Genomic DNA, 24,159 nt, shown 5'->3' on the forward strand with positions numbered 1-24,159 from the left:
CATACAAATTCTGTCAAATTTCGTGAAACTTTATCTTGGTCAAGATAGAGTTTGAGTGGCTTGTTCTCATAAATCCACAACACAACATAATAATTTTCTTTATCCTCAAAGCATTCATATAATGACTCCAAGTATGGTGTTGAAATGTTTTTCCAAATATTCATATGCTGATGCCAAATCTCAATTACTTTTGGATCTTTTAAAGCGCCAGCTTTTGGAAAAGTTTGCATAAAAAATCGGCTTTTTGAATTAACATTTTCAACCAGTGCATTTGTACATAAAGAGAGATGTTCTAATTCCTTTATAACACCATCTATTAGATGAAAATGAAAATTGAAATAAAAATTAAAAGACGATTCAACATTTGAATCTCAACTTAAAAGAACAAAATGTGTATACAAATGACTTTTTCATCCTTTTTTATAAACATATCGGATGCCAAAGAAAAATATAAGCAGGAAAATCTATTGCGTTTCCTGAAAACACATAAAACAAACAAAAAATGTTGGAAAAAACGATCAATTAAAAAAACTCCATGAAACGAAAAAATTTGACAAAAAACTATATTTTACTTAAAAGCAACGTAAAGAAAAATGTAAATTTACTCGAGATAATATGAATTATCTGCAATGAGTGAAGACATTTCAACAAAGTCATTAAGCGAAGGCACAGGAGGAGACTGTTGAAACGTGGCTGCATTTGGCAAAAATGTTGAAGGTGATGATTTTTGTGGAGAACTCTTATTTAAGGTTCTCTGCACAAAGCCACCTTGGCTCGTTGGTGTTGGAAGAAACGTTGAAGAAGAAAACGTTGTAGAAGGAGGTGATTGCTTGGAAGACAAAGAGAATGAATCAAATGGATTGGAAGAAGATTCCTTTGGAGGAGAAGGCAAAAGTGTGCTGTATGAATGCAAAGGGCTGACATTGATGGCAGTCTGATAAGACGGCGACTGCTGGGAAAGCACAGATTCTTGTCTGGAATTTTGATATTTTGAATATTGACTGGATTTTTTCATGGGAGCTTCGAAATGATCAGATGAATAAGAAGGCTCCAGAGAAATGTTTGCAGAAGGCATTTCATTCACAACAGGCGGAGCATTTGCCACTGGTAAAAAGGAAGAGGCAGAGGGAATCTGAGAACCATAGAAAGAGGAGGTTGAAGAAGAAGATGAAGAAGAAGTAGAAGAGGAGGAGGAGGGGAAAGTTGAGGAAGATGAAGAAGATGAGGAAGATGAAGAAGAAGGCTTAAAGTCTGGATCAATTTCCATCGAAGCGCCAGTTGCGAGAAAAGGAGAGTGCAGCGTATTCGGCACAACACTCGAGGAAGACAGCAGCATCGCCCCTCTTCCCTCTTTCCTCACGTCCCCCACAAACATCCCCTTTCTGCTGTCATTCTCGCTCTCTTCTCCCAACCCTTCTTCTCCTTCCCCTTCCCCTTCTCCTTCATTCATCTCATTCGAATCTGTCGCATTCTCCATCCCGTTCTCCATCGCGTTGCTCTCGTCACTCGCTCCTTCTGAGCTGTCGCTGTTGTTTCGGCAGCTGTCAGAAGCGCTGCGGTTCTGCAGCGCATCCACACGCTGGCCGAAGCAGCCGTCTCTGCTTTCAGACCCCGTCAGTTCAGTTTGATCAGAAGAGGCTGAAGAGATGGAAGTAACAGAAGAGATAGTTGAGTCAGAAGTATCAGAATTATCAGAACTATCAGAAGAACCAGATGAATCAGTCATATCTGACGAGTCCAGCTCTTCTTCGCCTTCGCACTCGTCGCTGTGGATGGTGACGACACTGTTGCCAAAGGGAATGCTGCTTGGTGTGCGCGAATGGCGTGAAGAATGAGTGTTCAATGCTTCCGTTGCATAATCTGGCTGAAGGAAAGATGGAGTCATGTTGAGAGGCTGTTGGGGCTGATATTGTTGATATTGTTGATATTGCTGCTCTTGTTGTTGTGGTTGTAATATCAATTGCTGTGTAATATCTGAATTCTTTCTGTTTGTTGTTACTGCTTCTGTTGATGCTGTTGATGCAGGCGGTCCAAACGACGTCTGCATCGCAAACGGCCTCATAATCATCCGCTCTTCCATCCTACTCCGCGAATCGCTCAGTTTCCCTTTCGTTCTGCAGCTCCTCGAAATCCGGTCACTGCTTTTGTACTCATCATCACTATCGTCTTCTTCTCCATCCATCTTTTTTCCTTCTTTCTCTCTCACCCATCTCCCTCTCCCTTTCCCACCATACCCTTCTCTGTTTGGAGAAAAATGGAATTTTTTATTGCCCACCCGCCCAAACAGCTCGTCAAACATGTGTTGTGTGTCTTCGCTGACTTCTGTTTCGCCTGTGTCTGCCTTTGAAGAAGACTCTTCACTCCAATTGATGTAACTTTGTTGGTCATTTTGATTGGACTGTTTGTTGAATGGAAGTTGAGATGACGAGAAGGAAGAAGAAGAAGAAGAAGAAGAAGAAGAAGATGAAGATGATGATGATGAAGGAGAGGAAGAGAACGAAGAAGAAATCCTATCCTGTGATAGATTCGCTTGAACCCTTCCAACTTCCACTTTTCCATTTTGAATACGTTTGCCACCTGAATATGAATTCCCCGCAAACAGAAACGAAGCTGGCGTAGAAGGAGCAGACATGGCTAGGCTGTAAGCACTGGAGAACGGCTTTACTGGACAAATCAGCTGTTTTGTTACTTTTTCAGGGGAGGAAAGGAGGCGAGAGTTGAAAGAAGAGGAGGGGAAAGAGGACAACGGATGGGACGAGCTTATACCCGATCCAATGTTTGCAGTGATGCAAGAAGGCTCAATTGCACAAGGTGAATCAGGAGGCCAGTTAACAGCCATCTGAGGAGATGAGACAGAACTCAAAGAAGAAGAGCCTAATGAGGAAGAAGAAGAAGACAAGCCAGAAGAAGAATAGGAAGAAGGAGAAGGCGCATTTTTGTTCTGACAAGACAAACAACGTGAACGGACAGAGGAAGGCGAGGAAAAATCGTCAGAGCCAGCTAAGTTGTGTGGGGCAGAGGTTGAAAGGCTCAGCTGTTGCTGCTGCTGTTGTGATTGTGATTGCGATTGCAATTGTGGTTGATATTGAGGATGCAGCTGATATTGTTGAGGAGGGTATTGCTGCTGCTGCTGCGGTTGAATGAAGACAGAAGGTGCAGAGGAAGACATGAATGAAGGAGGAGTTTGGGGGGATATGCCGAAATGAGGAGAGGAATAAAGAGAAGACGAGAAAGAAGAAGAAGAAGAACTGGAAGAAGAACTGGAAGAAGAACCAGAGGAGGAAGAAGAAGACGGAAAAACAGACGATGAAAAGGAGGAACCAGAAGATTCCGATGTGATTGCAGTAGTAGCATCAGCATCAGCATTCGAAGCATCATAAGCCTTCATTGTATTTGTATTTGTATTTCTATTTGATATTGCAGCTGCTGTTTTACTTGTAGTGTTATGATCATCGTCACTTGCCTGACAGAGAGAAATGCTGTGCCCACACTCCATCGAATGGCCTGTGTCCTCAGAAACAATTCGTGTTGGCGCAGAATTCGACGAAGAATCGCTGGAAAGAGCTAAATGTGAATGATTTGTGGGCGCAATGATCATAATTGGGGTGGTCTGCTGTGACGGCTGCTTGTTTGAGTGAGTGGAGATGAAGGAGCTTGGTCGATTATGGAAGGAAGGGGTTGAGGAGGGGTTGAACGGAGAAGTGGAAGAAGAGGAAGAAGAGGAAGAAGAAGAGGAGGAGGAGGAAGAAGAAGAAGGTGAAGAAGAAGAGGAAGAGGAAGATAATAACGATGATGATGAAGCCAAAGAAGAAAGAGATTCATGATTGTAACAAGGGGATTTGCCAGACTCAGAAGGAACAAGACGAGTCGGAGCAGGGCCAACAGAGGTTGTGGGTGTGAGTGTGGTGACAGGAAACAAAGAGGCAGGAGAAGAACGAGAAGAATGAGAAGAAGGGGAAATGGAGTCTGGTGAATGCAAGGGGTGCTGAAGAGGAAGGGAAGGAGGCATGGAGGGAGGAAGAGAGGGAGGAAGAGGCAAAGGATATGATTGGGTGGATGGTTGTGCGATTGGAAGATTCAATAGATTGCTTGAATTGATATTAGTATTGGAATTGGAATTAGAGGAAGAGGAAGAGGAAGAAGAAGAGGAAGAATAATCAAAGTTCCTTGATTGACTATCCATTTTGTTAGAAGGCATGAGAGGTGGATTCAGATGAAGTCTGTTCGAATAGCACGAAAATTCATTTTGCAAAGAAGAAGAAGAAGAAGACAATGACGATGAAACTTTCTGTTTCTTCTTGGCGTCAATCAGAATTAACCCTCTTTCATTCACTGGATCCACCACAACACGCAGATAGCAGTGCTCATCTGTATCTTCATCATCATCATCATTATCACCAGTATTATTATTATTATTACTTTCTTCTTCTTCTTCCACATCCATTCCTCCATTCTTAATCTTATCATTAACATTGGCATTATCATTTGCATTTCCCTTTGTACTTTCCTTCCTTCTCTTCTTCTTTTCCTCCTCCTCCTCCTCTTTCTCTCTCTTCCTCCTCTTCCTCCTCTTCTTCCTATCCAAACACAAATGCACAAAGTACTTCCCCCTCCATCGCGTGCAATACTTGCTCTTCCCTTTCAGCCACTCCCAGTTAAACCAGTCGTTCTTCGGGTGTACATATAGAAACGGCAGCTTCGCCTCCACAAACTGGTGGATGAAATGCGACGCATCCGACGGCTCGATCACATACTGCGGATACAACCCAGTCTCCACCACTGCTGACGTATACTTGATGTCGTTCCACTTCACTGGAATACCAAGACTCGCTGATTTCGTGCCCCATCGGCCCAATCCAACTGCCACAAAGGGAATATGCTGGCTGTGCAATGTGCTGTTCAGAAACGCCATTTCGCTCGCTGCTGTGTGTGTGTCCGTGCTGACAAAGGCGTCGGGGTCGCAGTAGACTATGTCAGCAATCGGGGGTGAAAACAGAGGAGGGCCCAGCACTTTTACAGAGCGGCAGAGCAACGCAGAAGAAGGAAGAGAGAAAACGGAGATGCTTTTGGGTACATTGGCACGTGAAAAGGCAGTTGAATTGAGAGAAGAAGAGGCAGACGAAGGCAGCTGGTCAGATGATAGCTTTGCAGTGAAAAAGGAAGTCGATGAAATCCTCCTTATGGCACCTGATCCTGCTTTTCCTACTTCTCCTCTAACTCTTCCTTCTCTCCCTTCTTCTCTTTCTCTTTCACTTCCACTATCTTCTTCTTTTTCTTTTTCTTCTTCCTCCTCCAGTCCCTCCGATAGGAAAGTTGCAGGGACCGTGAAGTCTGCCGAGTCGTCCACGATGAGCGGGCGCAGCTTCAACAGCACGATTTCCACAGGATTTGTAGCCAAATTCACTGAAAGTGACACATTCACTGGGGACCCCATCGCCTTTGCTGCCACTTTCAAAATGTGGTCAACCGTCTTTGCGAAGTTGAACTGCTTCGTCTCCTTCATCAGCTTGTCGTAGGTCAGGCAGCGGATCGCCAGCTCGTCTATGCCAGGATAAAAGGGAACCAATCGATTATCTTCAAAGTTCAAGCACTGTGCTCCAAGTAATGAAAGCAAGCCGTCTTTCTCCATCTCTTCGATAGACGCGACAGTCAGAAACTGCGGAATGCCAAAAGCTTCTGTGTGGATGAGCGGGTCGAGGGAAGGGTCGACTGGATAAGGCGTGGCCGAAGGGCGGAAGCAGTGCGGATGGTGCACGCGGTGCTGGTGGAGGAAGTGGTGGGCGGGGGACAGCGGCGGCTTGCGCGCGGGTTCGAGTCCTGGTAGCGCCGACGTGTTGATTGAGGAGATTGTTGGGGTTGAATTTGGAATTGAAGAAGAAGAGGAAAAAGACAATGAAGAAGAAGGAGAAGAAGGAGAAGGAGTAGAAGCATATGATGATGATGATGATTGCAATGTTGAAGCAATAGAAGAAGGAAGCACAGAAGAGCACTGGGATGCTGTGTGGACGATGGATGGGATGGGCATTTGCGACACCTCTTGCAGTGTGGGCTCAGCATATTGAGGAGGAAAAGAGAGAGTGGCTGAGGGAGAATGCTGAAATGGAGGCAGAGCAGAAAGAGAAGAGTCAGTTTGAGAGAAGAGGGGAGGTTGGACCAAGGAAAGAACTGGAGAGGAGAAAGGAGAAGGGGAAAGTGAAGGAGAAGGGGACGGGATGGGTGAGCAGGCAACATAAGAGGAAGAGGAGGGAGAAAAAGAAGAAGAAGAAGAAGAAGATGATGATGATGAAGCAAATGAAGATTGCTTTGGTCGCAAAGAAGAAGTAATAGAAACAGAATTAGACGAAGGATAAGGAAGAGGATGAGGAAGGGGAAGGGGAAGTGGAAGAAGCGGCTGAGTTTGCATTTTGGCACAGAAGTTGGAAGGGTCGGTGACGTGGATAGAGGAATCTGAAGTGAATACAGAGTGAGAGGAGGATGAGGAAGAAGAAGAAGAAGAAGGCAAAGAATCATAAGCATGCGAATTCTGGTGTTGTATAGAAGAGGCAGGAAGAGAAGGAGGAATGTTGTATGGCTGGATGGTGACGAGGGAGGCAGGGTGAGTTGGAGAGGACGAAATGGACGGGGTGAATGAGAGACCGGGGAGCTGAGATGGAATAAAAAGAGAAGAATGAACTGGAGAAGAGGAGGAAGAGGAGGAAGAGGAAGAAGCAGAGTTCGAAGGGGGCGGTTGTGTTGTGAGGAGGACAGGAGATGAAATGGGGGTGACTGAAAGAGGGGTGGAGGTGATGGCGCAGCTGGTGTCTGCATAGAGCGGGGGCACACTCAACGGCGAAGGAAGAGCAGAAGAAGGATGAGAGATTATTTGACAGGGATTTTGACATGGAATTTGAGAGGGAATTTGAGGAGCATTTGAACTAAGGTGTGTTTGGTTGAGTGTCTTACTAAGTGCAGTTATTTCAGGCGATGACACGAACTGAAGATCGCCGATGGCTACTGACGCTGCTCCTGTTGCTTCAGAATGAGAAGAATGAGATGAAATAGCTGGAACAGCAGAAACACCAGAAACACCAGAAAGGGAAGAATATCCAGCCTGACCTTGGAACGGAGACAGGAGTTGAGGTGTCTTTGTGTCAGATGGAATGGGATCGGAGAAAATACATTCGTCCGGAGAATTAGTGACTGCTGTTACGAAGCTGCTGCTGTCAATTCCCCTCTTCCCGTTCTTCAGGAGCATTTCTTCTTTCTCCCGCTGAATTCGAATAATCTCCTTCATTTTTATCTCTCTTCCTTCCTCCTCTTCCTCCACCTCTTCTTCTTCTTCTTCTTCTTCTTTCTCTTCTTCTTCCTCTTTGTCGATGTCAATATCGATTTCGTTTTTATTATCAGCTCCCATTTCTTTCTCTCTTGCTTTCCCCTTTTCTTTTGCTTTTCCTTTCGTTTTCTCTCTTTTTCCTTTGCTTTCTTTATTTTTTTGGTTTTTATCATTTTCATCATCCTCTTCCTCTTCCTTCTCTTTCTCCTTCTCCTCCTCCTCTTCTTCACTCACCTCCATCATCTGCCTCCCCAATCCCACTCTTCCTCTAAACCTTCCCATCATCTCGCTCTTCCTCCTCCTCCTCCTTTCCTCGTCTTCTTTCCTCTCCTTCGACAGCTCGATGAACTTCCTCTCACTTTCTTTCTCTTTAATCATCTGCTTCACCTGCATTGTGCACTTTTGATCCACATCCAAGTTGAGGGCAATGAAATAGCGCTGTGTTCTTGACATGTAGTCATTTTGCTCCAAAAGATAGCTCATTGAGGGCTTTGATGGGCAGAAGCGGAACTGCCGAATGGCCAAAGAAGGGTTCTTTGCCAGGGAAGAGAGAGAGGAGCGGGCAACGGATGAAGCAGAGAAGGAAGAAGAAGAAGAGGAGGAGGAGGAGGATGAAGACAATGAAGAAGCAGACGAATTTGAATTTGAATTCGAATTACTTCCTTTGTCTGGATTCGCCTGCAGCAGTGTGATGATCCTCTCAAAATCCTGTGTGTGCGTCCCCAGCCCCACATTCATCGCCGCATCGCCGTCAGCTGCGCTCATCGCGTTTGCATCCCTTCCTCCCGACGATCCGATTTTGATTGGGTAGAAATTCAAGCTCTGACACGAGCACGAGATGTGTGGGTAGAACAACCCCGTCTCTTTAAATCGTGTGCCAGGCACCTCCTGCACCATCACTGCCATTGCTTCGGATGAACACGACAGCCCCAGCGAGCGGCGGAAGGCGCGGGCTTTGCGGAAGAACGTGGACGCGTAGACGAGCTTGATGGCGTTGCTCAGCTGCTCTACACGCACCGCAAGTGACTCGTCGTTGTTGCCCAGGAAGAACGAGGCATAGATGCCTGTCACAGGCTGCCGGCGCGAGTCCTCCAGAAGCGACGACGAGCGCACCGCAACCGGGTGCTTCCCGAACGCGACGGTGATTTCAGTCAGAATCTGCATAATGTGCGGGGGCAAAGGAAAGGAAACGAATGTGGCAGCGATGCAGGCGTCGGTGATGTGGTCGGAGTCGAGCTCCGGCGATGAGAAGACATGCAAGTGGTGGTCTTCCAGAAACTGCAGGAAAACCGACGTGGACAAAGTGACGGTGCGGGGGATGCGGATCAGCAGCGCGTTCTCGTCGAAGTCTGTGTCGACCATCATCGAGTTGTTCACGTCGTTCACCAGGCGGTCGAGAAAAAGTAAGCCATGCGCTTTGCCTCCGACGCTGCCAGAGCCAACCGTCATGAAGAAGTGCCGCTCGCCCAGCAGGCTCACGTCGTAGTCCAGCGACAAGCCTTGTGTGTGGGCGAAGGAGTACTTTTTGAGGCATTTCTTCAGAAACTGACGCACACGCTCCACGTCGCCTCCGAAGTGGGTCACACGGAAGCGGTGGAGGAACATCGACACGCCAAAGTCACCGCGCGCATACAGCCAGTGGGAGAAGTGGTTGCACTGTGCGTGGAACAAGAGAGACTCATTTGGGATGTGCGACAGTAGCTGCAGCAGCTCGGTGTGCGTGGATGCTGGTGGGAGCTCCGGGATGGGCTTGCAGTCGGTAGGGGAAAGAGCGAAGAAGAGAGGAGAGAGGCAGATGAAGGTGTCGAGAAAGTGCTGAATGGAAGACAAGACATCTGCACTGTTCTTACGCGCAAATAGGCAGTTGCTGTATTTCTCTGCGATTTCCTTGTTGGATGTGGCTGTAGACAGAAACAGGAATGGGATTCGTGGCAAAGGTTTTGACAGATATTTTGTTTGGGGAACAAGATCTCTCAAAACAAGACCAGCCATTTCAGGAAATTGTGATGTTTGAATAATATTCTTTTCGAGAAGGTGCCGAGTGGGCTGACTTCGCGGACCACGTTGATGATGTGAGAGAGGATATTCAATGTCTGTGATCACACCATGAACTCTGTATTCATAGATATGAATGATTGATAATGCTTCTTCGAAAGAGGTTGCAAAAACAAGTTTTGGACGTGATCTTTTTCGTGCAAGAGAGTGTTTAGCCGATAGGCCTGGAGCAACCATTGTCCTTCTGAAAATCTCCGTGTAAATGTGAGGAAGATATTCACTGTAATATTGACAAGTGTCTTCCACAAAAAGAATAATGCCACAAAATCCTTCAATTACGTCACATTTGAGATTCCATTTGTCTTCTATCAATTTTATCAATGCCAAAAACAGCATAGGATCTCCGTTCCACAAAAAGAATCTAATATTGCGACTTTTGGAAAAAATAGGCATCCTCGAATCAAGTTCTAGCACAATTGGGAAAATTGGTGTGTTCGGTCTAAGTTTTCTCATTTCAAGTACAAATGACCACGTTGCGATATCATTTGTTGAATGCATAGAAATAATGATATCATAATTCACAGATGTCTTAAGAGCATTCAAAGCGTTTTCTGGCTTGCAATATTGAAAATTGGGGCAGGAGCTGAAACCCCAATTTAGAAAGCAAGAATCAATCTGAAAAAAGTCATATAAGCCACCAACAAATAGAACTCTGTTGACTCGATCATTCATCATAGAGTAATAAGGCTGTCTATCGTCAAAAGTTAATAAATTCATTTGATTGAGTTGCTGTTCAGCCTCTTTTTGATTAAAATCTGCTGAGCTGTTGGTTTTTAAAATATTGCCTGTGAATGCCCTTGATTGTGCCATGATAGATACAACCTAAGAGCTTTCGCAGAAATTTGATCGAAGCGACCCTTCATTAAATAAATGAAACCAAAGATTTTATCTCATGAACAGTTGTTCATTTGTTTGTATCTTTTTCTCAAATCGATTTTAATGATATTTATTGAATTTAGAAGTTTTACCATAATGAAAAACAAAGAAGAACGGTTCAATCGTAATTGTGTAAATTTCTCATGCAAACAAACTTAAATCGTTCTTCATCAACTAAAAAAGTGCCAGCATTAAATCATGGAACGGATTTGCAAAGAAAGCAATCTTCTTCAAATCTTAAAACAGGACCAAAAACGAAAAGACAGTTCCCTCCTTTGCCAAAATTTGATGATTTTTCAAAAGAAGAAAAAGAAGTTTTAGAAGCGTCATCTCATCTTAATGGTCAAACTTTTCCAATTTGGAATCCTTCACTTCATCAAATTGGGCCAGCTCCACCTGACAGTAAATTATTTGAAGATTCTGTCCCTGTTCGTTACAACTCAAAGCAAGTGAATTACGGAGCAGTACTCGCGAGACCCAGTGATGTGTTTGAGTGCAAGCCAACTGACGTTAGTATATTCGGGGCTTTCAGTTGGAGGAATGCCAGACAATCTGTTGTTGATGATTGTTCCGTAATTGCTTCACTGTTACTTCTTGGCTATGCAGAAGAACGTCTTAAGCTTGCATTTTTAACCAGTAATGTATATCCTCAACTTCCAGATGTAGGATGCGTTCCCAATCCATCCGGTAGATATTATGTTAGATTTTATTTCAACGGAGCATGGCGCATGGTAGAAATAGATGATCGTCTGCCTCGTCATCCATCGTCTTATGTGCGTCCAGAAAAAACTAAACGGCTTCTTTGTGGACACATTGCAGGAAAAAAAGAAATTTGGCTTTCTCTTTATGAAAAGGCGTATTTGAAACTTCGAGGAGAGAGTTATGGTACAGGCGATATACAAAGCGGAGAGACGATTCATTTCATGGCAAGCTGGATTCCGGACATCTGGAGACTATATCCATCTGAGGGCGATAATGACACAGAGAATATGAGCGAAGAGGATAAGAAAAAAGAGCAGCAAATGGAAAGTTTCTGGGAGCAGCTGAAGGAAGGATATGCGACTGCCACCACTTTGGCAACTGTGGGGTCAGATCCAGACATGTTGGACGGAGTTGTCGAAAGCACAGGGCTTATTCGCGATCATTGCTATGCTGTGCTGGATGCAAAAGAAGTCGATGGACATCGGATGGTGAAACTGAGAAACCCATTTATGGAGCGAGGCTGGAAAGGCAAATTTTCATTGGAGGATTCCGGCTCATGGAGCGATGCGATGAAGCAGCGACTGCACTTCGATCCAGAAGAAGTGAAGAAGCGTCCAGACAACGGTGTCTTCTTCCTGTGTTTTGAGGATCTCCGACGCTACTTCACAACAATGACTGTGTCCTGGTCGCCTCTCCTATTTCCCTATCAGCGCATGTCACACTGCCTGTTTGCAGCGCACCACCAGTTCGATGAAGAGCTGCAGCGGACGTATTATTCCCCGCAGTTTCTGGTGCGGAAGCAGCGCGGGCAGCGCTACTGGTTCCTGCTGCAGCGGCACTGGGAGGACCTGGAAGAGGAAGAGCTGGACGAGCCGATTGACCCGCTGATTGCGCTGCGCTTTCACGTGCACACGGTGTCTGTGACTGGGCCAGACGGCATGCTGCAGAAGAGGACGCGGCCCATTTCGAGTGTGCCGACGGTCTGCCGCGTGGCAAACGTGGAGAACAGAGTCGATCCGACGATATATTCGACTTGGATGTATGCGCTGGAGAAGATCGAGGACGACTTCGAAGGTTACTACACAATGGTTGTGTCGCTGATGAAGGCACCAAAACGCAAGAGGGACTTGAGATTCACCGTGTCGTGCTACTCAAACAGGCCAGTGGCGGTCTCGCGAATCCCGATCATCCAAAAGAACCAGTGCAAGCTCCGCACGAAGACAAGGCCGTATCCTTTGATTCGACCACTTACACCGCGTGAAGGTGTGGATGTTGTGAAGAGAACGTCAATAAACTTAAAAGAATTGACATCTTCTGCTTCTTCATCATCATCACCCTCCTCCTCCTCCTCTTCTTCTTCTTCTTCTCCCACAACACCTTTATCTCCCCCGTCCACAGCAGGCGCAGCCATGCAGCGTGCTTCTGCAGCTCCTGACACTCTTTTCCCGATTGTCTGCGATAAGCCTGGAGATGGGTCATTTCTTGCCTCACTCACAGACCAATCGCCTTATCTCCCTTACATCCGCATTGCACAAGTGATGTTTGCTCCACAGTTTAACCTCACACTAACTCCTAATGAAGGAAGTACTTCTTCAGATCAAGCATCATCATCATCATCATCTTCTTCTTCTTCTTCACCCAGTTCTTCTTCAAATCTGCCTGGTGATGTCTCAATTGTGGTGGACAGCCAGTCAAACACACAGTTCTACATCGATGCTGAAGAGCTGAAAGCAGCGCCTTGTCCGTTTCTTCCGTCGTCTTCGCCATTCAATATGTCGATGACTGAGCGACGCTATGCGCCTTCTTCACTCCACTTTCTGTTCAGCAAGGCAGCGGCACAAATGATCTTCTCATTTGAATCATCTCAGGCTTCTTCTCCTTCCTCTGCTTCTTCCTCTTCCTCCTCTTCCTCTTCCTCTTCTACCCCATCTGACAAGGAATCGCCTCGATATCTGCGGATTGCCACACCGTCTCCTCTGAACGACCTGGAAAGCAACGACGAATTCACCTTGACTGTTGTGCCACCCCCTGGTTACACAGCAAAAGTGGAGCAGATCTTGTCACCATGGCTGTATGCTGCATATCAGCTGAGCTGGTTTGGCGTTGCCGGCAAAATCGACGGGCAGAAGCAGAACCCGATGCAGATCAAGAGGAGATACTTTATTCTCGAAGCGGAGGGGAACACTGAAGTCTACATCCAGTTCCTGTTCAAGACGTCGGAGCTGCTGCTGTACAACCCGTACTTCAAAGTGTTTGAGCTTGGCGCTGTTGAGAAGGAGAGCGGAGAAGGAGCGGATGACGAGGACAAAGCGAAAGACGGGTTCTGTTCTGTGGCGAAGAAGCTGATGAAGCGGCTCACACTGAAAAACGGGACGACTGCGAAGGATAAGCCGCTGTTTGAGTCGACAGAGCATTCGAACAGAAATTATGCCCATCGCTTCCCATCCACACTTGACTCTAACTTTGGCACTCCTGACGAATGCTATCATGCTGGGTTTTCTGCGGGGTCTGGCTTGCTGAAAGGGAAGATCACGCGAAGCGCAGAGGAGAGGAAAAAAGAAAGTGCAAAGGAGAAAGAAGAGAGAAGAACAAAAGGAAGATATCTCATTGAATTGGGTGTGGCGTTTCTGGATCATGTCGACTTTCTGGCTTTTATTTGGACCATACAGGCTCCAGTTGTGCTATATTCTTTGGAGTAAATTAATAGCGATAAAATGTTGACCTATGCAAAACTTGTTTTCAACAACACCTATTTTTGCTTTTATTATGGACCACATCCAATTATTTTGTGTTTATTAGGGGGGAGCATTTCATTAGAAAAAGATTTCGAAACTTATTTTTTTTGAAATTTTATCTTTGTACTTCAATTCACATGACATTTCACATTTTTTGTATGAGTTATTTTTGAATTTAAAAATTGTTCATGAAGTGTCTTTATTCTCATAGTCTTGAAAAAAACCTCTTTTTAATTTTGTTTCATTTCTTTTATCCTATCTTTTCTTTTCGTTATAGCATTTTTAGATCTCGTAATTGTTTTCCTGTCTTCCTTAAAATCATCATTTCAGATATCAAACAAACCCAAAATAATATCGTTTTTTCGTATTTTTTCTTTTTTTCACAATGTTACGTTCTGTTTATTTGTTTGGGATTATTGTCATCTTATTATGCACATTTTTACCTCCGCTTTCCATGCTGAAGTCAAATTACGCGCCTCAACTTTCATTTCCATCAGACCAAGAGTTCTTAAAAGCACCTTCAGTTGGAGCGTCCACTAATGGACTTGCGGTATTCACACATATTTCTGATTTGCATATAGGAAAAACTGGATTTGTAACAGAAGATGCAAGGTTGTTTTTGATTTCGATTATTTCTAATTCATTGAAAAAAAGTGCTCTGTTTCGATTCATAAAGGATAAAATAAAGCCAGATCTAACATTTGCTACAGGGGATTTAACTCGCGCAAGTACATCAACGTATTTGCAATTTTATTTTGATCAATCTTTTGAAAAAGTGTTTTTAATAATTTTTTTTTAGTTACGGATGGTTTCATCATTCACAAGAAAAAAGCGAATGGGAGCAATATAACAACTATTTGAAATCGTTCAATTTGCTTGGGTGCAATGACTATATCGATATGAGAGGAAATCATGATCGTTTGAAATTATCATTTTTCTTGTTGCTTATCATTGGTAATAATCAGAATATGGTGTAACATTTCCAGGAAACGCTCAAGACCACTACAACAAATATGCATCTTGTGCTAACAGTTATCCAGAAGGTGTTTTGTTACGAAAGTTCACAGTCCCATCAACAAATGTTTCAGAAAATGATACAGTTGCCTTTCTTTTTGTTGATTCAACTCCAAAACCTGGACTTTATTCTCCATTTGGTGGAATTGGAGATCTTTTATCGGAGCCCAAAGGAGAAGCCTCGAGAATTGATGCAATTAATCGTATTCTCAGTGAAAACGAAACTGCCTCATCTTCTTTTTTGAGTTCAGTTAGTAATAATAAAAAATTAATTGAACAAACAAAAGTATTGCCTTCTGTTCGTGCACCTTCTTCTTTTAATGGGAAAGCCAAATGTGATGCAACTTCTTCTTCTAAGCAGACTTTTTCAGTCTCAGCCACATCTTCAAAGAAATTTGTTCCAATGGGTTCTTTTGATCAAGGGCAAGCTTCTCAGCCTCAAATGCTTTTCTTGCTAAACCATTTCCCTCTCCGCTCTCTTTCAATCCGTACAGAAAAGTACATTCATAACTTGGCTTCCAAGACATCTCCATCGACCGGCAACAACGCTTACTCGTTATTAGGCGTTTTAGCTGGCCATCTGCACTTCCACAACATAACCGTTGGCCATACAACCAGCTATGAACCAACTGACTCTTCAACAGATAATTCAGACAGTGGAAGCACCACTGCAAACAAAGCGCTGAATATCACTGAAGAGCGTTCGTGGTTTGAGATCTCTGCGGCAAGTTGGAGGGATCAGGGATGCATGAATGTTATGGCTGTGGACAACAGAAACGTGGTGTGGAGAGAAGTCTGCGTGAATATGAGCGCATCGCAGTTCAAACAGCAGAGCAGCAGCAATACCATCTATAGACCGGATGTTGTTAATGCTGCTAATAGAGAATTTGGATTTCAGCCAATAGAGCAGAAAAATGAATCGCTTTCTGCAAATTTTCATCAATTGACTGAATCATCTAACTCTGAGGATAGCACAGAGACTTCTGTTTCTTCTTCACATCTTCCATCAATACACCGCACATGGAAGCATCAGAAAAAGGGTGAAACTATCGAGAACCACGAGCGTGTCTTTGCTCTTGTGACTAACCCGATGTCTTCTTCGCAGATCTCATCGCGAGTGCCATGGTGGAATGCTGCTAAGTCGACGCACATTCGTGTGCTGGTGTTCAGCACTGAAGGATACGATAGGATTGTCAATGCTTCCATCGAGTGGCCGCTTGACCAGGAAGCAGAAGAGTCAAAGGCGAGAGAAAGTGGGATGCTCAATGGATGGGAAGAGAGAAATGAGACAGAAAAAGAAGCAGCAAACAAAGTTCACACTAAAGAAAGAATTGTAAAGCTGTTTGGATCTCAGGGTGTTGAATGTAATGATGGAAAAAGCATTTGCGTCCAGTTATCTCAAAGTTATTCACCAACGGCGAATTTAAAGGCTAATAAAGAAAATCGAAATCAGTACAAAGTTGATTACTCAAAATCTCTTTCGAATGAACCTGACATTCAAACAAACAATTTGGAGAATGAGAGCAAATTTGATTCCAAGCAAAAGAACAGCGACAGAAGCAAAGCTGCTGAAGCGTTGTGGACAGCGCCATGGGATCCAAAATGGCTATCTCCAAATACACAGCGCGATGAAGATAATCTGCCGCCTTTGAGTTCTTTCAGAGGCCTGCATGTGTTTTATGTGCGTGTCTGTGTAAATGCTTCATCAAATGATCCCTCCTCCTCTTCATCATATTCTTCTTCTTCTTCAACAAATAATAAGCTGTCCAATGATGACTCGGTTATCTGCACACTCACCCCACATCTGTTCACTCTTGGTGGTGAAACAACAATGCCACCATATTCGTCTTCTCTGTACAACTGCGTCTTTCCACTGCAGACTGTATTCACTGCGTGCTTCTACTTCGGATGGGCTTTGGTTTTGCTCTATTTGCTGCTTGGCTTTGGATGCCTGCATCCAGTTTGTGGGAAGTGCTACATCTGCCTGATGCGCTCTGAACGGAGCAACTGGAGTGCGAAAAGGATTGCAGAAAAAGTGGAAGTTGGAAATGAGAGCGTGCCAGCTGCAGAAACTTCACAGAATGGAGTGAGTGTAGAAACGAGATGCACAAGAGAGTTTGTGATGGCTGGCTATGAAGGTGGAAGCGCAGAGAGTAACAGAGGAGATGGGGATTATGAAGCGCTGTCAAGTGATTTCTGGGATATGATGCTTGACCGAAGAAAAGGCGTTGATGAGACGAATACGATTAGTCATTGGGCGCTTTCTGTATCAGACTGGGAAATGGCAATGTTGGAGTTCTTTGCAGACAAGACAGAGAAAAAGGTATTGATGGAGATGTTCTTACCAAAAAATTCCAATGAACTCAGTACAAATTCTGCTATATCTTCTTCTTCTTCCTCCTCCTCTTCTTCTTCTTCTTCAGCCAAATGCAAATCTATTCTTTCGCCATTTACTCAGTTCTTCCAGACTGTGCGAAACCACTTCTGCTGTGTGTTTGGCATTGGCAGGTATTCTTTGTCGTTTCCTTTCAATGAGAATCAAAAATGCTGTTGTGGTTATTACAATTGCTGCATGTGCTGTGCGGGCAGCTGCTGCCGCTCGTTCGCTCATTTTCTTGCTGGTTGCTGCAGAGCTTTTCTGGTGGAGTTCTATCCAATGTACTGTGCGCCTCTATGGATTAAGTTTGTGAATGATGCTATTTTTTGTTGTTGCTTTATTAATTCTATTTGTAATGTTTTTTAATTTTAAACGTCTTCTTTTTCTTCTTATATACTCATTTTTGTTTTTTTTAATGTTAATTGTTCAGATTCTTTCTGCTCTTCGTCTGTTTATTCTGCAGTGCAGGCCCTGTTCATCTGCTGCGTCTGCTGGATGATTCACCTTATTCCATCTTTGGCTTTGGAGAGTATGTTGCAGCCAAAGGCACGACTGTTGTGTCTGGCGTGTGGACAACGACGATTGCTCTGCCAATCTTCATCATTTTTTATCTCCCGCTGCTTTACACTTTCCTCTTTGCGCCTTTCGACTTCAGAAATTGCTTGTCTTTTTGCTGTTGCAATAAGAAAAGGCAAAAAATGAAAATGGAACCATTGCAGATGGAGAATGCATCTTTTGTTCCTGTTGAGAATACAAAATCAAATGAACAGGAAACAGAAGTACCTCAATCTGCTTCATCTTCTTCTTCATCGCCTTTATCGTCCATACCAACATCTGACTCGTCATCATCATCATCTTCTTCTTCTTCTTCAATGTTATCTTTTCCTGCTGAACCACCACAATTCCCAGCAACCGCGCCACCTCCGCCATTATCGTATAATGCCTCATCTGCTCAATCTTATTCAACAATACAATCAAATCAAACAGACAAAGACAAGCCACTTATTTCCTGGCTCAACACACAAATTCAGTTGTGTGCAGATTTCAATTCATCTGTTTCTCCATCGCATGCTTCTTCAAGCCATTTGAAATATCGTCATCTTCCGCCTGTCTCTGTCACGCCTCTTCGTTTGTCCACTCTTTCCTTCGTTATCCATTTGTCTCTTCTGATATTGGCTGCTGCCTTCTTTTTGGTGTCGTGTGCGCTGTATGCTGCCATCTATTTTGCTTTTCCCTTTGTGGCTGTCTTAAGCTGCTTCGGTCTTGTCTTCTATTTCTTCGGTTGGAAGTTGTCAAAGAAACATTCCAAAATTGAATAAAAAATTAAAATAAAAAAATATTTTTTGTAAATTGGGTTTTAATTGTTTTGTTTATAAATATGAATGAGTTATGCGAAAGTGTTTATTGTTATGATTTCTTTTATTGTTTTAACAAATATGCTCTATCTTTTGTTTTGTGGAATGATAATTTGAGATTTTCCTTTTTATTAACAAATTTTCTCGTTTTATATTTTGTTTCTTTTAAATTCTATTGCATATTTTTTCATTCTGAACCTTTTCATATCGCATTTACATCATTTTATTCTTTAAATTACATATAACAATAAAAAGATTGAGAAAGAGAAAGAGAAATAAATGTTTCAAAAAACGAAAAAAAAAGAAAAAGAACTTCCAAATGTCTTCAATTATTCCTTTCACAATCCATTACTCGTCCACGGATACTCATCCTTCTGCCCCCTGTTCCTGCTTCTCAAAGACCTCTGCTTCACATTCTGCACCGAATCCGCCGCACCATAGCCTGATTCCATTCCCCTGCTCCTTTCTCCTCCACCTCCTCCTCCACCACCTCCACTGCCATATCTACTCCCACTTCCACTGCGCAGTCCCCGTGTTGCATGCCTCCTTTCATCTTCTCCCTGCGGAAGCATCCCCGTCCCTCCCTGCCCTCCCAGCGACGAGTCCAGTGCTTCTCTGTAGTTGCTCCTCGCACTGAGACGATACGCCCGTGTGAGTGTGGGGTCTGTCACATCCATCTCGTGAATGTCCGGAAACCGCTGGTCAGCGTCGGCTTCTGTGTCTGACAAGAACGGCAGCTGTGCAACTGGAAGCGGCTCTTTCACTAATCGGGTGACAGGCTCTTTGGGATCGATGGGTGTTGTTGTAAGGTCTGCTTTGTCTGCTTTGGCTGCACTGTCATTTTTGCTTGGCGGCTGGATGGGCGTGGGAGGAGGGAAAGAGACAGATGATGAGAGAGAGGGGGAAATGGAAGAAGAAACAGAAGAAGAAGCAGATGAAGGAGAAGCAGCTGAGGGAGAGGTAGAAGTCGAAACAGAAGCCGAAGGCGAAAGCGAAGATTGTGAAAACGGTGAAGCAGGAAAAGAAAGTGATGTGGTTGTAATTTTCTTTTCTTCTGCTTTTGCTGCTGCTTTCGCAGCCGCTTTACTGGAGGTCATTTTGAACTGGGGCATCGGGGGTGCAGTGAAGATGAAGGACTGGTTGCGCTGGGCAGACAAAGTGTGTGGTGTCAGTGAAACGACTTCGGTTGTGTGCGCGTCGGTGAAGTGGGTGGATGTGAGAGGAAGTGGCAGAGTGAATGGTTTTGGTGCAGGACTTGTTGGAGTGCTTTTTGTGGTGCGAATAGAAGACAAGGAAGTGGTTGAAGAAGTGGAAGAGGAGGAGGAGGAAGAAGATGATGATGATGTTAGTTTTAGACGAGTATTGATAGAACCGCTGGTAGAAGCTTTGCGGGGGGATGAGGAGGAGGAAGAAGAAGCAGAGTGAGGAGGAGGAGGGAGGACTTTGGAGTAAGGCTTCCAGCCAGGCAACAACGGGTTTGCTACAGCGCGCTGTGGGGCTTCATTCTGTTTGTAATAAAATGCGGTTTTAATTATACATATTAAAAAAAAGTGGGAAGGGGAAAAAAAATGAAGAAAAATGAAGATAAATAAATGAAACATGTAAATAGAAATGTGTTTATGCAAGCAACATTAGTGCAATAAATAAAAAATATGAATTCTTTTCAATTATTTTCCTCATCACATTCTCATTTCTTTTCCTCTTCCTTTTTTCTTCCTCTTCATCTTTCACATCTTAAAATCCAATAGAAAAATACATATATTCATGCAAAGCCACTCACCTCTTCTCTCTTCAGTGCGACAACAAATAGCGCAGCCTCTTCGATCGTCGTTATGCCGTTCATCTTCATCCGCTGCCAAAACGCTATCTGACTTCGTATCTTCGCCTCGCTGACGATCCCTTGCTGCAGCCCAAACCACTCGCCGGGTGTCAGAAACCGTGCAAAGGGCTTCAGCCGCCGCAGCACAAGACGCTCAAAACGGCCCATCAGCTGCTCTTCTTTCAGAATCTGAGGCGTTTTGTTTGTTTGTTTGTTTGTTTGTTTTATTTCGTTTTTTTTTTTTTTTTTTTTTTTTTTTTTTTTTTTTTTACCATTTCAATAATTATATTCACGGCAAGCAAATATTCATCAAAGAATGGTAAATGCAACATATCCGAGACATCCGCAGATAATTCGAATAAAAATGAAGATTAAATTTAAGTTAATAAAAAAAATTGAATGAATATCACAAACCCTGACATAATCCAAAAGCCCATGATCCAATATGAAGTTTTTCCTTCTTATGCGCTCGTCAATTGTTCTGTTGTATCCGTGGAGTGTATGTATCTTCAGTTGGAGCGCATCCGGTGCGTCTGTCGGGAGAATGGTCATATCAGCAATAAACCGCTCTGCCTCCTGATCGTATTCGACATCCATCTCTCCTCGCTTCTCTCGGTATCCGGCAGACAACGGGTTGAATGTTTCGTTGTGCGACCGATGACTGTCGGAGCGCTCATTCGCTTTGTGTTTGGTTTTCTCTTCGCTCGCTTTTGTTTCGTGCTTACGATTTGATTCCGCTTTTGATAGTCTTGATGATTGTCCGCTTTTTGAAGAAGAAATTGCAGAAGATGAATCTTCGTTAAATAACTCTGAATCATCATCTTTTTCATCATGACCTAACAAGCAATTTTCATGTTTTGTACTTCTATATCTTTTATAGTGAGTCAGATCTATTTTTTCACCGTCCTTGTCTACGAATTCATGCTTTATAGTTGGATCAAGCCGAAGAAAGCCAACCATCATTCTTTCTTCTGGGAGAAACCGAGTTGGTACAAGATCTGTTGTTGCGCAATAATATTCATGATAATGGCGCCTGCATTCTTGTTCAGTTTTTGAAGCAACAACTTCTTGAATCTTTGACCAATTATCAACACCATTTGATTCAATTGCGTCAAGCAAAATAAGCTCCTCTTCAGCTGTCCAACTTTCTTCAAGTATCGGGAAATTCAAATTTTCTATGACTCGATATGGATGGTTCAGCGTATGATGATCTAAAACAGCTCCAGCAAGAAAACACTCAACACATAATTCTGAATGGAAATGTTAATGATTAAAAATTAGAGCAATCAAACCAAATTCCTTACATACAGTACACAAAATTCTTGTACTGTCCGTAATGTTTCTATTGCAATAATTGCAACAAACAGCCGGTTTTTTAATGTGAGATTTTGATACAGGTTGTGTTGACATTTTGGTTATGGGTTTTGATCAATATTTCAAAATTTTGAAAAAGAGAAATATTTATGCATCAGTCATCTCATCTGCGCAAAATGATATTAAATTTTTATGGTGTATTTTTCACCCTCCTCTTTTTATTTTTAGCTGGATTCATTTCAGTTTCATCCAAAACAACTTCTAATTCAATATGTTTCGTCGTTTTTGGAATTTTCGCTGTTAGAATATTTGTTTATTTGTTTATTTACGATTCTCATATGCTTTTTGCATTTAAAATTTGCTTCAAATTATTATGTCTTTTCTAATTTGAAACAAAAACTGTATTTTGCTTTTAGATATTTCCTTGTTGTATTGTGGAAGTGTTTTTGTCAATTTCTGTGATGCACTTTGTTTGAGTATGAAATTTGTTTTTAATATAGTTATTCATTCAACTATCCTCTGTGGAGCATTTCCCATTCATTATGTGAAATATTCCTTTTTGTGAATGAAAATGAAAGAATTTTCTTTGATGGATTCGAACAATTTCAAATTTTCACTAAAACATCTAAAATAATTCAAATTCGAAAAATCATATTTCAATTTAGAGGGCAAAAAAGTGATCTGAAGATGAAAATGTTCATTATCATAACGTTTAAAAGATTTTAGCAGATGATGAAAATGTCCAGAAGTGTTTTCGTCATTATTTCGAGAAGAAAATGCAGAGTGCCTGATTTCCTTTCTTGTATTTGGCTATCCAAAGTGAAAAACAAGCACAATGGATGAACATATTTATCAAACAAACAAACAAAAAAAAAAAAAAAAAAAAAAAAAAAAAAAAAAAAAAAAAAAAAAAAAAAAAAAAAAAAAAATGAAAAGAATCATTTTCAAATGTGAAAGATGAAAGATGATTGAAAAGATGAAGCTTTGATTCCAATGATTGGTTTTCAAACGTGTAATTTATTTCAAAAAGACGAAAAAGTTTCATTTTCAATTTTAAACTGATTATCTCATTTGAGTAATTGTTTTTTAAATCAAATTTTTTCTGTAGAAATTTTCGGTTTGTATGTTTGATATGAATATTCATAAATGAACACAAAAAAGTGATAGATCCATTTGTGATGCTTCTTCTTTTTTTCAAGTCAAACAATCGCTTTCGTAATGATTGATAAACATTTCACATTTGTGGAATTATCTTTGAATTCATATTTTATTTCGGCGTGTTGATTTCTCTAAGGTTGTTTGATGTTTGGAAGAGATTTTTAATTTTTATAATAAAATTTATCAAAGCCATTTCAAAAACAAATGTTAATGCTGAAATAAACATTAAGATATCTGTAATTGATATTTACACTTATCAATGCCATTTTGTTAATGTTCAAGTGAAATCTTCGAACCGAAAAATTTGAATGTTTAAATAAGATTTCAAAAATAATCGCCCATTTGAATGTGAATTATTTAACAAATGGGACAAAAATTTTTTTTCCATGAATTTTCATTAAAAAATTATGCACTTTTGATAAACTAATGGTGAACAAAAAACGTAAAAAAATTTGGTTCGTTTTTTGAAATACATGTGAGATCACAAAACTTTTTGTAATTATATATCTATATTTTTTTGAAAAGTTCCTTTTGTTTAATTATCAAATGGAATAAATATTCTTATTTCGATCAAATTTCTGTTCATTCTTTCGAAACTTCACAAAAATGGAAATAATAACATTGTTAAGATTTTATTTTCATGACAGCGAAATTTGGGGAGTAGGAACAGAAATTTAATCGAAATTTAAAATTCTTATTTTTATATGAAAATTAAACAAAAGGAACTTTTCAAAAAAATTTAGACATATCAATTATGTTCGCTTTCAGATATGAAAATTAAATTTCTTTTGATATCTGTGGTTGTTTGCAAAAGAAATAAGAGGAAAAAAAATAAATTTCTTTATGCAAAAAAAACTTGAAAACACTAAATTTTCCCCAAATGACAATGAATTTTCAAAACAATAAACATTATGAAAAAAGTCATGATTTTATAAATAATTATTCATTTTCAAATCAATAACCCCAACAACATTTCAAACTATTCCATTAAATGAACCCAAGCATGCCATTGTTGTTAACTTGTAATAACTTGTTTTAAATGGAGTTTTGAAATGAAAATTGTGAAAACTGTTGAAAAAAGAGAACTTCAATCAAACTTGTGAAATAAATGTTGTTTTTTTTCATTGACGACAACAAATATCAGTGACATTATTTTTTTTATTTGTGTTTTTTCTGTGTTTCGAGAATTGAAAGTTGTTTTCTCATTCAATCTTTTTCCAAAAATCTAATTTCCCGGATAAAAGAATTGCTTCAAACCAATCAGTTTCATAAAATATTTTCGTTATGATTCACATTTTCTTTTGTCACTTTTCGAGTTGCAAAAATATTGAAAAATTCATTTTGAATTAATAATTAACAAAAAATATTTATTGTGGATCAGAAAAAAGAAGTATTTATAACTCCGATGCATCATTTCATTTGAATGATAAATGAAATGTTTC

At 41.8% G+C, this 24,159-nt stretch overlaps 4 protein-coding genes across 4 annotated transcripts; 2 read left to right on the top strand and 2 right to left on the bottom strand.

Annotated features, from left to right (window-relative positions):
• Positions 1–386: 386 nt before the first annotated feature.
• On the bottom strand, positions 387–9,703 carry MONOS_11736 (putative phosphoenolpyruvate synthase; the record flags this gene model as incomplete). Its single annotated transcript, XM_067864299.1, has 1 exon — positions 387–9,703. The coding sequence occupies one exon, from the start codon at positions 9,701–9,703 to the stop codon at positions 602–604; it is 9,102 nt and encodes a 3,033-aa protein (XP_067731176.1). The 3' UTR covers positions 387–601.
• A 644-nt stretch (positions 9,704–10,347) lies between these two features.
• MONOS_11737 (putative CRE-CLP-2 protein) lies at positions 10,348–14,053 on the top strand. Its single transcript, XM_067864300.1, has one exon. The coding sequence runs from the start codon at positions 10,387–10,389 to the stop codon at positions 13,642–13,644; it is 3,258 nt and encodes a 1,085-aa protein (XP_067731177.1). The 5' UTR covers positions 10,348–10,386; the 3' UTR covers positions 13,645–14,053.
• Positions 14,054–14,065: 12 nt separating this feature from the next.
• MONOS_11738 (uncharacterized protein) lies at positions 14,066–18,692 on the top strand (the record flags this gene model as incomplete). Its single annotated transcript, XM_067864301.1, has 5 exons — positions 14,066–14,292; positions 14,335–14,418; positions 14,480–14,598; positions 14,646–17,376; positions 17,502–18,692. The coding sequence occupies 5 exons, from the start codon at positions 14,066–14,068 to the stop codon at positions 18,388–18,390; spliced, it is 4,050 nt and encodes a 1,349-aa protein (XP_067731178.1). The 3' UTR covers positions 18,391–18,692.
• MONOS_11739 (putative transcriptional adapter ADA2b) lies at positions 18,635–21,662 on the bottom strand. Its single transcript, XM_067864302.1, has 4 exons — positions 21,538–21,662; positions 20,660–21,495; positions 20,207–20,434; positions 18,635–19,931 (listed from the first exon to the last, which is right to left on the bottom strand). The coding sequence occupies exons 1-4, from the start codon at positions 21,653–21,655 to the stop codon at positions 18,765–18,767; spliced, it is 2,349 nt and encodes a 782-aa protein (XP_067731179.1). The 5' UTR covers positions 21,656–21,662; the 3' UTR covers positions 18,635–18,764.
• Positions 21,663–24,159: the final 2,497 nt, after the last annotated feature.

The sequence above is a fragment of the Monocercomonoides exilis genome (genome assembly GCF_001643675.1).
Source record: "Monocercomonoides exilis strain PA203 chromosome Unknown scaffold12-1864167, whole genome shotgun sequence".
Taxonomy (NCBI): Eukaryota; Preaxostyla; order Oxymonadida; family Polymastigidae; genus Monocercomonoides; species Monocercomonoides exilis.